Source organism: Struthio camelus, chromosome 21, assembly GCF_040807025.1.
Source record: "Struthio camelus isolate bStrCam1 chromosome 21, bStrCam1.hap1, whole genome shotgun sequence".
Lineage (NCBI taxonomy): Eukaryota > Metazoa > Chordata > Aves > Struthioniformes > Struthionidae > Struthio > Struthio camelus.
Window position 1 is genome coordinate 5,862,581 of NC_090962.1, and position 14,593 is coordinate 5,877,173.

At 39.9% G+C, this 14,593-nt stretch overlaps 1 protein-coding gene across 4 annotated transcripts in view; it reads left to right on the plus strand.

Moving 5' to 3' along the window:
* Nucleotides 1-14,593, plus strand: part of UBE4B (ubiquitination factor E4B) — a 43,557-nt gene that overhangs the window by 19,434 nt on the left and 9,530 nt on the right. For all 4 annotated transcript variants that reach the window (XM_068915592.1, XM_068915591.1, XM_068915594.1 and 1 more), the window contains 11 exons: nucleotides 4,056-4,197; nucleotides 4,712-4,812; nucleotides 5,867-5,981; nucleotides 7,629-7,712; nucleotides 9,338-9,394; nucleotides 9,802-9,918; nucleotides 10,039-10,137; nucleotides 10,540-10,653; nucleotides 11,567-11,765; nucleotides 12,021-12,159; nucleotides 14,449-14,548. In XM_068915592.1, coding sequence (XP_068771693.1) covers nucleotides 4,056-4,197; nucleotides 4,712-4,812; nucleotides 5,867-5,981; nucleotides 7,629-7,712; nucleotides 9,338-9,394; nucleotides 9,802-9,918; nucleotides 10,039-10,137; nucleotides 10,540-10,653; nucleotides 11,567-11,765; nucleotides 12,021-12,159; nucleotides 14,449-14,548 — 1,267 coding nt within the window. The remainder of the gene's footprint in view (nucleotides 1-4,055; nucleotides 4,198-4,711; nucleotides 4,813-5,866; nucleotides 5,982-7,628; nucleotides 7,713-9,337; nucleotides 9,395-9,801; nucleotides 9,919-10,038; nucleotides 10,138-10,539; nucleotides 10,654-11,566; nucleotides 11,766-12,020; nucleotides 12,160-14,448; nucleotides 14,549-14,593) is intronic.

Consider the following 14,593-nt stretch of genomic DNA (forward strand, 5'->3'; position numbering starts at 1 on the left):
TGCTACTTGCTGGACCCTATTAGAATGGGCTACCTAATGCACAGATTTAAGTTACAGATTAGCCTGTTTTAGTATGCTAAGCCAAGCACTACTGCTTTTTCTCTCTGTTGGCTGCAGGAGGGAGAAGCTAGCAGGCAGGGTTTTGGTACCACTGCTTTTACGGTTCAGTAGCTTGGAACTGTAATATTTACTCTTCAATTAGATCTAAACATTTCCACTTAAGCCATAACTTTTATTAGGTCTCAAATTATTTTTACATTTTTGGTTTGTGAGTGTGTGGTGTTTTGATACGTGAATAACTTGTAGTAGTGTCACAGAGCATGTTAGTGTAGTCTTGGTTTTTCTAACATAGTTATCCATTGTCTGCATGTTTCGAGAGGCAGATTTGTGAAGAAAAGCTATAGCGTACTTTTGGCTTAAAAAAAAAATCTCTGATGGCCTTTTTCATTTCTGTTGCGGTAGTATATACGACAACCCTTTCTCCCTCCTCTTCCTTGCCGTTTCTGATGTGTCTGAGGACAGTAGTGATGAAGAAAATGAAGATGATGATTTTTCTTGTGTCCAGTTTGGGTCCAGGTATTGGAGAAAAAGAATGTAACCTGCATGTTTGGGTGCTTAGGAACTAACAGTCTGTAGTGTTTTTCAAAGTAACTTGGGAAACGAGCAAAGCCAAGGAGACGACTTGGATGACTCTTAAGATGGCATGTAAACACGTATAAGGAATCCTAGTTAGTCGGCTCTTTTGAAGAGATGACTAAGGTAAAGTTAATCCTACTGCCTTTCAGATGTAATGAGCGCTATTTCTGAAATGGATGTTTCAGTGGAGCTCCTCATTGAGTAGAAAGAATATAATTGACCCTTAGTTGTGATTTTAAAACCATTGATCCTGGGCAATTTTTTTCTATCAAAAACTGGAAAAGGATGACAGAGGTTAACATGCGGACAAAGACCTAGTGGCAAATACTCAGTTGATGCAAACAGTGAGATTTTGTTGCCGATTCATTGGGTTTCTACCTGTCTGTGACAGCTGAGGCCCTCTCCTGTAACCTGTGAGGAAAACGTACCTGGCAGTTTAACTTCCTAGGGATTGTTACAGGTCCTTTGACCTGGTGGGTGGTAGAAGCAGATGTATTTGGAACGGCCAAGAACGGAGGGAGAGGGGGGAATAATTTGCTGTAGAACGAAGACCTAGGAATCCTGTAAGAAAAGCCTTTCATTTGGGTGGCCTTGAGAGATGTGAAAACAAAATGAGAACTGATATTAGTCAGTTCTGCTTGGAGGCTAGCCAGATAGCTGTGCAAAAACAACAAAGCCTGCGTAACGCTGGATATGCCAAGGAAAAAAAAGCTTTGGGAAACGTGAATGGGAGGTAGGATCTTCTCTAGTTTTACATTTCCTTACAGAGTAATACTGCAATGATATGGAAATGTTTTTCCCCCTTGGGGTGAGCTTTTGGTATGAAAAATGAGCAGCTCTCCTACAAACTTGTTCATCATATCCAAGTGATTTGGGTCCTTGATCTGTCTGTCTGGTGAAAATGATTATTTTCTTCCCTTTCCCATTAAAACTTTAAATTCCTCAGCTTTGTCGTGTGCACCAAAATTGCAGAAGAAATGCCCTGTTCTTTTGTATTCACCCAAATTGGAGAAAGGAATAAATATATCATACAAAAAGCACTGTTTTAGGAGAACTCTGGAAAATGATAGTTGTGTAGTCCTGCTAGTATTCTGAAGACTTCTAATGAGCATTCAGGCTCCTGTTATGACTGATGATAATCCTGAGATGGTCTAAGCCTGGTCACGTATGTTTAATCTAATAGACAGAACCAGTTACAGTTTACACCTGACTAAGGGAAGGGAGGTTGGAGTTTTAAAGGCTGCATGCATGTTGAACAACTGGGAGGAAAAGGCTCCCTTTAGACTTTTAATCCCCTTTGAAGTATTTTAGTTGCAGCAAAAGTGAGTGGAAATTTCATTGCCTGAGCGTCAGGAGTGAAGGCCCTAAAAGACATGTTTTCTCCGCTGTCCCCTGGCTCTTGTCTGTGGTCGTACCTGTGGCTATGTCGGGGCGTTACTGTGAAAGTCGGACTGATAACCAGAAAACCTTCCAATAGCATCTCCTGGTTTCCCTTACGCTCTGATTTCAGGAGAGAGAATCTGATAACACAGATTTGAGGGGGGCTCCGTACATGGAATTTGGGATGATTTTTTTCCACTGTTTTGTTTAAGTCTAATTCTTACACTGTTGGCGGTTTAGCTCGAATGTTGGATGCGGTTGCCCAGCCGGCGGTCCCCCAGTATTTCCTGGGGTCGTGCTTCTGATGTCTTGGCTTATATGTTATATCCTGGCACGCTGCAGACCGCAGAAAGATTTTTTTTTACTCTAAATTATGAATGCAGTAACTGTACAATTATACAACAGCTTGCATTCTGAAAATACTAAGGCACCCAGCGCGTGTAAGGAGGATATGAGGCTTGTATTGGAATAATTTCGGTTACTGCTGGAGTGAAACCATTTAGGATGACTAAATTTAGAATTAATAGTTTTTTAATCTAAATTTATGTTCTGAAGTATAATTTTTAAGCTGAAGGTGAGGAGCCAGGAGGTCAGAAAGAGAGATTTTAGAGAAGAAAATGGATATATGGTTTCATGGTAACCCACGACTATTTTAGTAGAGCTAAATTTGGCATGATTTAATTTCAGTTCAATAACTGGAAAAAAACCCTCTGCTATTAGAAGCTAGTTTATTTCTTGACACACTTCACCACCACATGCTTAACAAGTAATAATCTTTCTTTGATATATTGGTTAGACTGTAAAATTTGTACAATAGACTTGTACAGCTTGATTATTAAAAGGTAAATTATTTCACAATTTTTAAATAATTCCAGCTTTGACAGTTTGTCATAGTTTTAAACATGATTTTTAAAAGTGACATGTAAGGAAACAAATCCTCTAATTTTTCATTTTAAATTTTGGATTTTTTAAAACTAGTCTTTATTTAAATTCACCCTGGCTGTACACTGATCTCATTCAGTGAGGGATAGCTGTGGACCATGCATGTAATTGCTGTTTATTTGAGAGTTTTAGACTTTTTACGTCAAGCAAATATATCTTCTCTTAATTCCCTTCTGTAAAATGAGATTTTCATTTTTAATTAGCCTTGCCAAGCTCTTATGTAGACAGGAATTCTGTTGGGATAACAGGTCTGGGACTGAGAGGCCTTGGGTCTGTTCCCACTTTTTCTATTTAATTTCTCTGGTCTTGGGCATGTCTTTGTCTTTGTGGAGTTAGTTTTTCACGTTTACAGTATCGGGGCTTTTTTTTTTCCCCTCCCCCTGAAGCTATACCACTTAATGGAATATCTTACTGTGAGTGAGTTGAACTGAACTGAAGTTAAACCATCTTTAATATGAAAATGCTAAAAGGAGCAGCTGCTTTGCAGTCTCCTGTTTTGTTTGTCCTCCTTTCTGTAGCGTACGTAACGTGATTGCCTGTAGCCCTTATCTATCTACGTGCTAAGGTCCGTTCTTTGCAGCGGGGGGATTTACCTTCCATGGGTCGGACGGCATTAACAGCGTTGGTGAAGTTTTTAACGCTTTGAGATGTTGCACCCAGTCTGTGCAGAGGTTTCATCGTGGCATGATAATGTCACAAAGTCCTTCCCCGGAGTTATAACAGTGTTGGTGCCAAGTACTTCGTTGCTTGGAGGCCGTTCCTTTTTAACGTTGCTGCGCGAGAAGCGCGTTTTGATTCCCGTTGTATTCATGGATCTTATTGCCGTCTCTCAGGTGCTTATTCATTTAATGAGACAAGTGATTCTTCAGCCTTGTTACAGTGCAGATGAATTTTCAGAGTTGGACGAGCCGTTAAACAGAGAGCTCTTCGTAGGTCATGGGAATGAGCATAACTGAGAAGGCCGTGTGTGTGATGGGATGGAGCCTTCAGAAAATTGACAGAGAAAGTTAGGGGGCTCACGAATTTTGGGACTGTGCCACAGTGAGGAGCTGTACCTTATGCTCTGTTTCTTTTTTGTGTGTGCGTGTCTTCGGAAGTGTGGGAGGCTCTGGCAGCTCAAGTGTTTCCGATTCCTGCAGCGACCACTTCACCATTGAAACTTGTAAGGAGACAGAGATGCTGAACTACCTCATTGAGTGTTTTGACAGAGTTGGAATAGAGGAGAGAAAAGCACCAAAGGTACGTTTGGGAAGAGTGACGCCGTGTCAGTACTGTCGCAGACCGTCCTCTTCCTCTTCAGTCACAGAGGGGAAGGTTGGTGGAAGTGGATGGTTCTCTCCTTACGGCTTTGTTGTATAAATAGACGTGTAGGATTTATAAGCCCCCTTTTAACTTTTATTAATTCATTGCTTTGGCATCTTGTATGTGTTTTACATCTCTAAAAGAAGCAGCCTTTTAGGAACTGTCCTTCCCTTTGGATCTTTGGCCTTTTATCTGAATTTATTCCACATAAAAACCGGTTTCTGTCAGACCGGCTTCCTGACAGCCTTCTGTATTTTGCTATTAACCTCTTGCTCGGGGGAGGAGGGGGTAATAAAGGCTCTTTGTATATAATCTGAAAGATTTTTAGCTGGAAGTGTGCTTAGGGTGCGTATTGCATTTGTATTGCATGAATGAAGAGGTTTGAAGACTTCCAGTCTGTTCTATCTCTAAATACTTTTAGTTTGTATAGAAATAACTTTTATTTTATCAGATGTGTAGCCAGCCAACAGTCAGTCAGCTACTGAGCAACATCCGATCACAGTGCATTTCCCATGCCGCTTTGGTGCTACAGGGATCCTTAACGCAACCAAGGTAAATGCAGCTGACGTTAACTGTGACAGACAGCTCTGCTCTGGGATTTCTTATCCTCAGAGGGTTAGATAAGAAAACATAAATATATTCTGCTCAAACAACTTATCTTACTAGCTGTGGGCCTTCCCCTCTGGCTCCAGCTGTGCCAGTCGACTGGTTGATTGTTTGGAGTTATTGCTCCCACTAATATGTTGGTGGAGAGCCGTTTAAGTGCTTTCTTTCTTAGGTCAGTAACCAGGAGAGCTGCATCTGAGAGGCAGTTGTTCTAATGAGAATGGGTGGTAGGAACTGCTAACTGACCTCAGGCTTGTTTTCATCAGAGAGTTTACCACAGTGCTTTTGGCAGCGTAAATCTGTAGACTTTCTACACTAAATCGCTAATCAGACAACTGCTGTTATCACTAGAAATCTCTAACCAGCAGCCTATTTAGCTGGAACAATATAAAGGTTTTTAAAATGGTGTATGTGACTTCTTGTAAAATCTGCATAATTCTGTATTTGTTTCCAAACAAATCCTTTTTGTAATCTTTAAAGCTATATTGATATATCACTGTGCCATGGGATTAGTTTTGTCTTTACTTGAACCAATCCTGATGTTGCAAAGTTTTGTATGTGTAATGAGAGAGAGATGCTTTTACAAATTGTCAGGGAGCACTTAAAAGTAATGACTGCTAATTTAGAAAATACTTACGTTAGATCCTTTCCTTAATGCTGGAGAGAGAAACAGGTTGAGATCAGTGCAACAGACCTGATGTTGTTACTTCACTAGCTTAACAAAGGGTGTTTTCATTAGAGAGGCGTAGAAGGGGAAGACCAATTACTGCCCAGAAGCTGTTATTTTCTTGCAGCCTCATTAAACTAAAGTGCGGTATTGGCTGCAGCATCTGTTTCAGAATAATCTTTGCACAAATAACTTGAGAAGACAAGATTAGTTGCTCCTGAAAGGAGTAGGTGTCTACGTGTTGATACTCTGCTTTCTGGCAGAGTGATGTGATTTGTCTGCCTTTATCCTGTTAAAAAATCACTGGTTTTGGATTCCTTTATACAAATAAAGGTCGTTGCAGCAGCAGTCTCTGCTGGTACCATATATGCTGTGTAGGAACCTCCCATTTGGCTTCATCCAAGAACTGGTGAGAACAACTTATCAGGATGAAGAGGTGTTCAAACAGGTAAGGCATACCTTTAAAAACAGACCAGTGAACAAAACTCCTATATTTCCAAAGCTTTTTCTGCACATCACAGTTCTAGAGCTATCGCTTCAGGGAGTGACAAGTTGTTAAGCAATTGGAGTGAGTGAGTGTGTGTGGGGGGGGTGGGGCGTGGGGGTTGTTTTTAATTAGGGTTTCAGGAAAAAGATTGACTTCAATAATTGGAATAAGCAAATAAGAAATGTATTTGTTAATGAGCGGTACATCTCTATGTAAAAGTCGAAGTGTGGTACTCGGAGTACATCTGCATACCGTTGTGATCTGTTACAGGGTTGATCTTTGTTTTTCCTCCTCTGGTGTGTTGAATACAAAATATCCTAAAAACGTATATGTAAGACAGCAATTTTCTGTAATCATGTTTAAGTGTGTGGTTTTTTTCTATCTTGCCATGTTTTCTATTCTTATAAATGATATACATCTAAGGTGCTAAGGGCATTTTAGAAATCCTAGTCTATTAAGCCTTCATATTTTACAGAGCAGATGACTGAGAAATATTAGATGACTTGTCCAGTGTGCCAGGGTATTTCACTGAGAGAATCGAGAGTGGGAGCTGATGGGTCTAGTAATTGAGGCATAAAGCTAGTAAACTTCCACTAGGCCATATAATGTTAAAGCAGGTCAGTCAGGTTGTAATTGACTCCAATTAGTGCTCGTGTAGTATTATGTGACTTAGCTATAAGCAAGAGGCCTTCAGAATGGTGTTTGATCTTTCATATTTTGAAAAAAAATTGACACTGGCTGCCTTTTCTTCAAAGTGTGTCCTCAAGTGCCTTTCAAAAATTTACATCATTCTTTGGGCGCCTTTTAGTAGAGGTTGATGTAGCTGAAAATACTTTCAAGACTGTCAAAAAGTAGTTACAAAATGTTTATGGTCATCTACCGTGAAAATTAGAACCGTTCATCTAACTGAAGTAGAAAACAATCTCTATATTAAATACTCTTCTGCAACATGATTTAAATATTTTTATCTCTTACATAAGCAACACAATATCGTTCAATTTGAATTCTAGTGGGACCTCTTGTTATTGTTGCAAAATGACCCTGAGAGTTCATTTCTTTGAGGGAATAGTGATCAGAGCTGTGTGATTGGGACTTACTAATTCGGTACTACTACTTTGGATTAATAAGTTCCTGCCATGTCACTTTACTTTTTCACAATAATCCATGACTACTACTTATTTTTATCCTTATCGTGCTGTTACAGTTTATCAGCACAAACCAGCTTGCTTACATGAGATGCAAAAATTTAAGCTATTTTATTTTCTTAAGTGTATGGGCAAATTGATTATTGCCCGACTGGGCTATCAAATTTCTGAAGGCAGCCACGCAATTTGCAGTCTTTGGATTGTTCTCTTTTGTGTGTGTATGGCGTACATGCTTGCATGCACGCGCACGGTGTCACACCTGGAGCTGCCCCATGGCAATATTAGCTGTTGCTCCATCGAGTTCTGTGCATGCGGAAACCTCGTGGGGAAGCATGCAGAAGTTTCATGCAGGACCGCAGTATTTGAAGAATGAACAGGAATTTCATGCTGTGTAAAGCCATGACATCATTTGTTTGATTGCTCCCTTTTCACAAGGAAAGTAATCTACTTCTGATTTCTACAGATTTTTATCCCCATCTTACAAGGCCTGGCTCTGGCTTCCAAAGAGTGCTCCCTTGATAGCGACAACTTTAAATACCCCCTTATGGTAAGGACTGTTCATTTCTATATGGTAAGGACTGTTCATTTCTATATGGTAAGGACTGTTCATTTCTATATGGTAAGGACTGTTCATTTCTATAGGTTCTTTCTTTGATTTATGCCTGAGTTATGCATGTTCTTTCCAAGAAAATGTGCCTCAGTGTTTTTGGGCTTCTTTTGTTTAGTGGGTTAATATTAAACCCTGTGGTGGAAGCTTAATGTAAAGAGATCCAAAAAGGAAAAGTCCCGTAGAATCTGAGAGGCCAATAACGTCACCAGCTTAAGGTACAGCAGACTTTGTAGAGTGAGCTGTTCAAATGTTTATATGAATAGTTTTTTCATGATTTATGTAAGCTTAATCAAATGTAAGGATTTTGTCATACATATTAGTTATAATACTGTTAGATGCCATATAAAATCCCGCTAAGTCCTTCCCATTTTAAATCTGGGAAATAAGGGCCAGTACCCGTACCAGTATTTATTGGACTCACCTTTGTATGTGGCCAATTAAAATACATTGCAGTAAAAACAATTTAATTGATGGCTCTTTTACTGTAGGAAAATGTGATATTTCATGGCAGAAATTTTTTTTTGAAGGAAGCGCATGTTTTAGTCCCCAGGTCTACTTACTTCCTGCTGCTTTTATTGACGAAACAAAAAACCTTCTAAACAGCATGCCAAGCCACGAGAGAGCAAGCTAAAATCGTGACTAACTTGAGCATTGTCAGCTAGTACCTTCAGATCTTAGGATCTTTGGTGTATGATACCAAAAAATACATCCCGGATTTAATTTGTACTTAAAGAAGTTAGCTGAACTGGGGTGCTGCATACCAAATTGACTGACTGACTGAGGTACTTCTGGAAAAATAATCTTCTTTGCTTGTTCTGTGTGTTCATGCTATTCTGTTATTCCCCCCAATTAACCATTGCAATTTCGGCTACAGCAAGGGCTATTTCAAAATGGAGTATCATTTTCAGCATCGTAAGTCGGCACAACGTGCACCAAAAGGATGGAATGGTGGTTACTAGCTGTAGTGTAATTGAAGTATGAGAAGGTATAGCAGGAGAGAAGTGGGATATGTGAAAGCCTATGGTATTTTTGTGTTTTCAGACTACTGTGTTGTAAACTTTCTCCCACACGCACCGCAACTGAAAGCGAGTTAGAGATCTTGGATAGGATTCTTTGTTTCTGGCTTCTGTGTTCCTCTGACGCTTTTCTACTCTGATTCAAAAGACAAAGGCCTTGGTGTGTGTGTAGCAACAATAATAAATAGAGCGTTGTACTAACTTTCATGTGGCAGTTCAGGAGTCCAGCAAAGATGTTATGTTCTGAACAAGCAAATAATCTGTGTAGCTAATTTTTGAAGTAAGTGCAGTATTTATAAGCCTGTGAGGCGTGTTAGCTTTCTTGGGACAACTGGGAACAGATGTAGAAGCTAAAAGGGGAGCAGGGTGTGCTCTAACTCTTTCTTTGCATCCCTTTTCCATTGTAGAAATGGAAAAATTTTTGCTGATTAAGGGAAAAGGGGTTGGTTCTTTCAGCAGTTAACCGTGCTAATCTTGTTATTAGCAGACAGGTTATTTGCAGGTAAAACGCACGCTAAAATAACTTTTCTTGGGATTTCCTTACAGGCATTATGTGAACTTTGTGAAATCAAGTTTGGGAAAACACACCCCATGTGCAGTTTGGTAAGTGTATCCAGACTGATTTTTTTAGATAAAAGGAACCATGTAACTTACTTTGGTCGACGTCACCTGAATCACGTTGACAGTGTTTTCTCGGGACTCTAAAGAGGGGCCGCTGTAATATCTTGTGCTAAGTAATGCTTAAAAGTCAACTATGGTAAAGGGGGTTCTTTTCCTTCAGATTTTAGGAAAAAAAAAAATAGAACGCTTAGATTTCTGAAGTACTGAGGAGATCTTTCCATTTAGCTATCTGCATGACTGGATGTTGAAGAGTCTTTCCATTTAGCTATCTGCATGACTGGATGTTGAAGAGTCAAGGGCCTGTTGTAAATACTGAAAGGTGACAGTGCGCTCTGCGCTCACAGGTAATCAGTGTAAGTGATTAACTTGCTATTTCTCCTGTTTTTTAGGTTGTCTCTTTGCCCTTGTGGTTGCCTAAATCTTTAAGCACAGGTGCAGGAAGGGAGCTGCAAAGACTTTCCTATCTTGGAGCCTTCTTCAGTCTCTCTGTCTTTGCTGAAGATGATGTAAGTGTTACAGCAAGAGGCTGACAGTAGTGTAGGGTTTTTGTTGTTGTTGTTTGGTTGGTTGGGGTTTTTTTTTGAGAATAAAACAGATGCGTTTGCCCATGTTTGCTCTACTTTCAGAACAAAGTTGTTGAAAAGTACTTCTCAGGGCCTGCCATTACTCTTGAAAACACCCGGGTTGTTAGTCAGTCTTTGCAACATTACCTGGAATTAGCAAGGGTAAGTGTCCTCATTTTTAACAACTGCAAAAAATACTGTGAATTTTTTAGTCTTGACATAGATGAAGAATACTATATTTGTTTAAAAAAAAAAAAAATTAGTTTATGTATTAAACAACCAATCTGTGAGGATATGGCTGAAGGGAATTAGGAAAAACATTAATGAGAGCTGCAAATCTTTCTCTAAGGCTGTAAGCCAACTCGGAAAATATCAGAACAGTTAGTCGTGGATTATAGCTAAAGGATGTTAAAGGTATGCATGTAATATTGACAAATAGGAGCATAACAGAAGTTGTAGTGGGTTGTGTGGAATGTATAGAACATAAAAATACGGAGCACCAGAGAGAAGGAATGTGATGTTGACGTATATGCCACCTGACAGAATGTTTGTTTGAAATTCCAGCAAGAGCTGTTCAAGATTCTACATAGCATTTTATTGAACGGCGAAACTCGAGAAGCAGCTCTCAGTTACATGGCAGCTGTTGTCAATGCCAACATGAAGAAGGCACAGATGCAGGTAAACAAAGAAAACGCGCTTCCTGTGATTCACGGGCTTAGTTCGCAAACAGCATTAGATGGCCGATGCAGTGGTGGCTCCTGAGTGGAGGACAGCAGAGTTTCGAAAGTGTACTGCCGCGGGCGAGAAACCATGTGATCAATCTCCAGCTTTTTCAATACATTTCCCATTTCTAAAATCATTCTGTTGTACCGGCCTGATCAATTTGTTGTTTCTTCTCTTGGACCTGACATGCCACTTAGTTAACAAGGGTTCTGTATTAGATGTATAAGATCTTGAATTTTTTTCCCCCCTCTCTTCCTTTAACACGTCTATTGAAGTTTCCTTCCAGCTGGCTATGTTTAAACCCCCCTTTTCTCCATCTTATAAGTTGCTAGGCTTTGTTTGTATGGTTCCTGTGGAAGGAGTAATCCAGGTATGAACTGGCACAGTTCTGATGAAGCAACGGGGGTATTACTTTGCAGTTGCGTGGTTAATGCATTGGACTGATTTCCTGTGATTAAAATCTGTGCGTGAATCCTGAGTAAGTGAAGTTTGCGTCATTGTTGTCTGCAACTCACTGCTTCAAAAGCAAATATTGGAACTACTACTAGGAATGTGTCTGTGAGATTCCAATTAAGTAGCAGACACCTTACACTTGAGATAAAACTTGTGAATTGAAGGTCAGCAATTGCTCTTGTGGCTGACTACATCTGTGGCAAACAGTTTTTGAAAGAGGCATTATTTTTGAAAGACACTATTACTGTAAATGACTTTCTAGTTATCAGGAAGATCTCCTTAGAGATGCACATTCATCCCTGCTTCTCCCTTTTCTTGAGTTTGCATGTTTCATTTTTGTTGAATACTGTTAAAGCAGCAGCAAATGCCCGTGTAATTCTAAGCCTCTGTCTTCAACCATTTACTTACCCCACAGACAGATGATCGTTTGGTATCTACCGATGGCTTTATGCTCAACTTCTTATGGGTACTACAGCAACTAAGTACGAAGATAAAGCTGGAAACGGTTGATCCCACGTACATCTTTCATCCCAGGTGTCGTATTGACCTTCCAACAGATGAGACGAGAGTGAAAGCAACAATGGAAGATGTTACAGCCTGGATTGCTGAGCTTTGTGAGTACTGTATGGAATACATGTTGAGCGCTTTGTGTCTGCCTTTTCTTTTTAATACTGGAGGTAACACTGAAGTATTTGATTCTGGCACGTAGTTCCTCTGTTCCCAAATGTTTTCCCGTGAGGCTGTCTTCTCTTGCAACTTGTTTTAAAGGAAGTTGAGGAGTTGAAGGTTTTGCCCCCTAAGTAATCCAGTCCATTTCTTACTTTCTTCATCTATACTGCTTTTCTTTCTTTCTCTCTTTTCTTTTTTAGACAGGGATCAGTCCTCATTTTCTGAGCCGAAATTCCCAACGGAATGTTTCTTCCTCACCCTGCATGCCCATCACCTCTCCATCCTGCCAAGCTGCCGCCGGTATATACGTAGACTGCGGGCCATCAGGGAGCTCAACAGGTTAGGAAATGTTAGTTACCTACTGTGTCATCAGAGAGTCCCCTGCTGTCCTGAACAGTGTTTTGTTTTGTTTTATTTTCTCCCTGTGACTACGAGTCCTAGGAACTTAATAGAAATTACAATGACAATTTGGATAAACTTATTGCTGAGTACGTACCATCTAGCTCTTTGTTAGTCTGCTTGTGTTGGCCCTTACAGATTTTTTTTCTGATGTTGAGGCACTGTGGCTTGCATTGAGAACTCAAATAATAGAGGGAGGGAGGATATTAATTATACATGACAGCTCAACTCAGTGGCAAGACCATTCTGTTCCAAAGAGGACAGGATTGATCTTCTGAGTATTTTGGGACTTGTGATGTTGACGCTGTTTAATTATAAATTAAAGTTAAGTCATCCATGGTGTGTTTGATGGTGTGTGGACATTGGGGCCTTAGGCTCTTTGCCATAGCTCTACGAGTGCATGTGAAGTTACATGTCTGATAATCAAGTCATTGTAGGTGACTTGATATCAAGACATCATCAACTGTTCCTGTGATAATATGTTTTTCTCCTAGCTTCTGTGGTGGGATAACTTACTCAGTTTAAAACAAAACAAAAAACTATTTAAATACTCTGTTTAAAAAATGGTTCAGTAGTGAACTCTCACTGTCGTGGCTGTGCATGTAATTCAGCATGTGGTTTATCATTAAAATATTCTAAATATAACTTCTGATGCTGACATGAAGATAATGCTGTTTTCCATTTCTCTTGGTATGAGTCCAAATAGGCTCTTATAGCTGCTAAACCTTGAAGAATACTCTGTTTAAAATTAGAATAGATTTTTATATCATCGCTATTTTCCATTGTTTATAACTGTAGTCATTGCATTTTGGTAAATGTCCCTTGGCAGTAATACCGTGAGTTCATTACAGGATTTTTGAACGGCATTTATAGTGATTTCATTTTTAGCTTTTGAAGCGCATGCAGACCAAGAACCTGGGAAGCTGCGGAGAACGGAGCAGGAAGAGTCAGTATATTTTAAAGAAAAACTATTTTCAAATAAACAAAGCATGAATTATTTGTAAATAAGCCACACGTTTGACTTGAAGAGGAATCGCTGCTTTGCCTTATTTAGAATTGTTGAGAACGAGTTGCCTGCGTAGCAATCTCCATCCAGTCCTGAAGTGGTGAAGAGCTCTCGGCTTTCACTGACTTCAGTAGCAGCTTAGTGTTCAGTGCTTTCCATGAATTGCTCAGTGGCTTTCCAGACGAGGCAACATATTTATATGTTGCCAATAAAGAAATCAGATTGAGTGTTTTTCTGCTGTAAACAGAGGTTGATGTGGAAAGGGATCTGTGCTCAGAGGAAGGAGGAAAAGGGACTGTATCCATATATTGAGTTTTTTTCTAATTGGCTGCCCTTCCTGAAAAAGGGCTTAGATATAGGAACACGTAGGGGTTTTCATGTAAATGATGTGTGTACTGTTACTATCTGCATTTAAATTTCCTTTTCTGTAAGGCGGAGTGAGAGGATGGATAAGGCAGAGAAGGTAGTAGTGTCCAGTCTTGATGTACTGGTTCTTGTGCTGACGGGGAGGCTATAGACTAGTCTGGTATTGTACTGCTCCTCCACAGGCTTGAATTTTATGGGGAGTGGAGTGGGAGAAGGGCAGAAGAAAGCTGTAAGAAAAGATCTTACAAAAGTAGAGAGTAGGGAGATGCACATGATGAAGACCTTCCCTGGGAAGGGGAAGGTATTTTGAACAAGCCCTGTTGTCAGCCCCCTTTTTCTTCCTTAGCTGCTTGTTTTCACTTATTTTCTGATCTTAGAATCTGAATGTAACCTTTAAATGTCTGGTTGTTAATTGGACCGGCCATTCTTTGTGTCAGAGCTAATAGATTTTAACGACATCCTTTTAATGTTCCTTTGGAAGGGCTGTGGATTTTGTCTTTTGGGAGGTTTGTTTAAGGCAATTTTTTTTTTTAAGACAGTGAATAAAATAAGTTTGCCTAGAGGATAGATCTTTTCTCTGCTTCTTCCCTTTTTTGGGGCACTGTTCTGATTTGCCCAACAGGCACATATGTTGGAGTTAGCGTATAGACTATGCATTTGGACGCACGCTGCACTCAAAGTAATTTGTTTTTCTTGTGGTGGTGAAGGATAACTTCTGTCAAGACGATTAGTTTCCACTTTTCTTTCTGCTCAATATTTCCATCTTTATTTAGAAGCTAAGTAGGTTGATTGCCTTGCAGATTGTCGGCACATATCCCCTTTTGTTGTGATAACCAGTTATTGCATGTGGTTTTCAGGACTGTTGAAGATCTGAAAAACAATGAAAGCCAATGGAAGGATTCTCCTCTTGCTACCAGGCATCGAGAGATGCTGAAACGCTGCAAGACACAACTTAAGGTTTGTAAGTGATGTGGATCACAACTAAATGCCTTTGTCAACCTG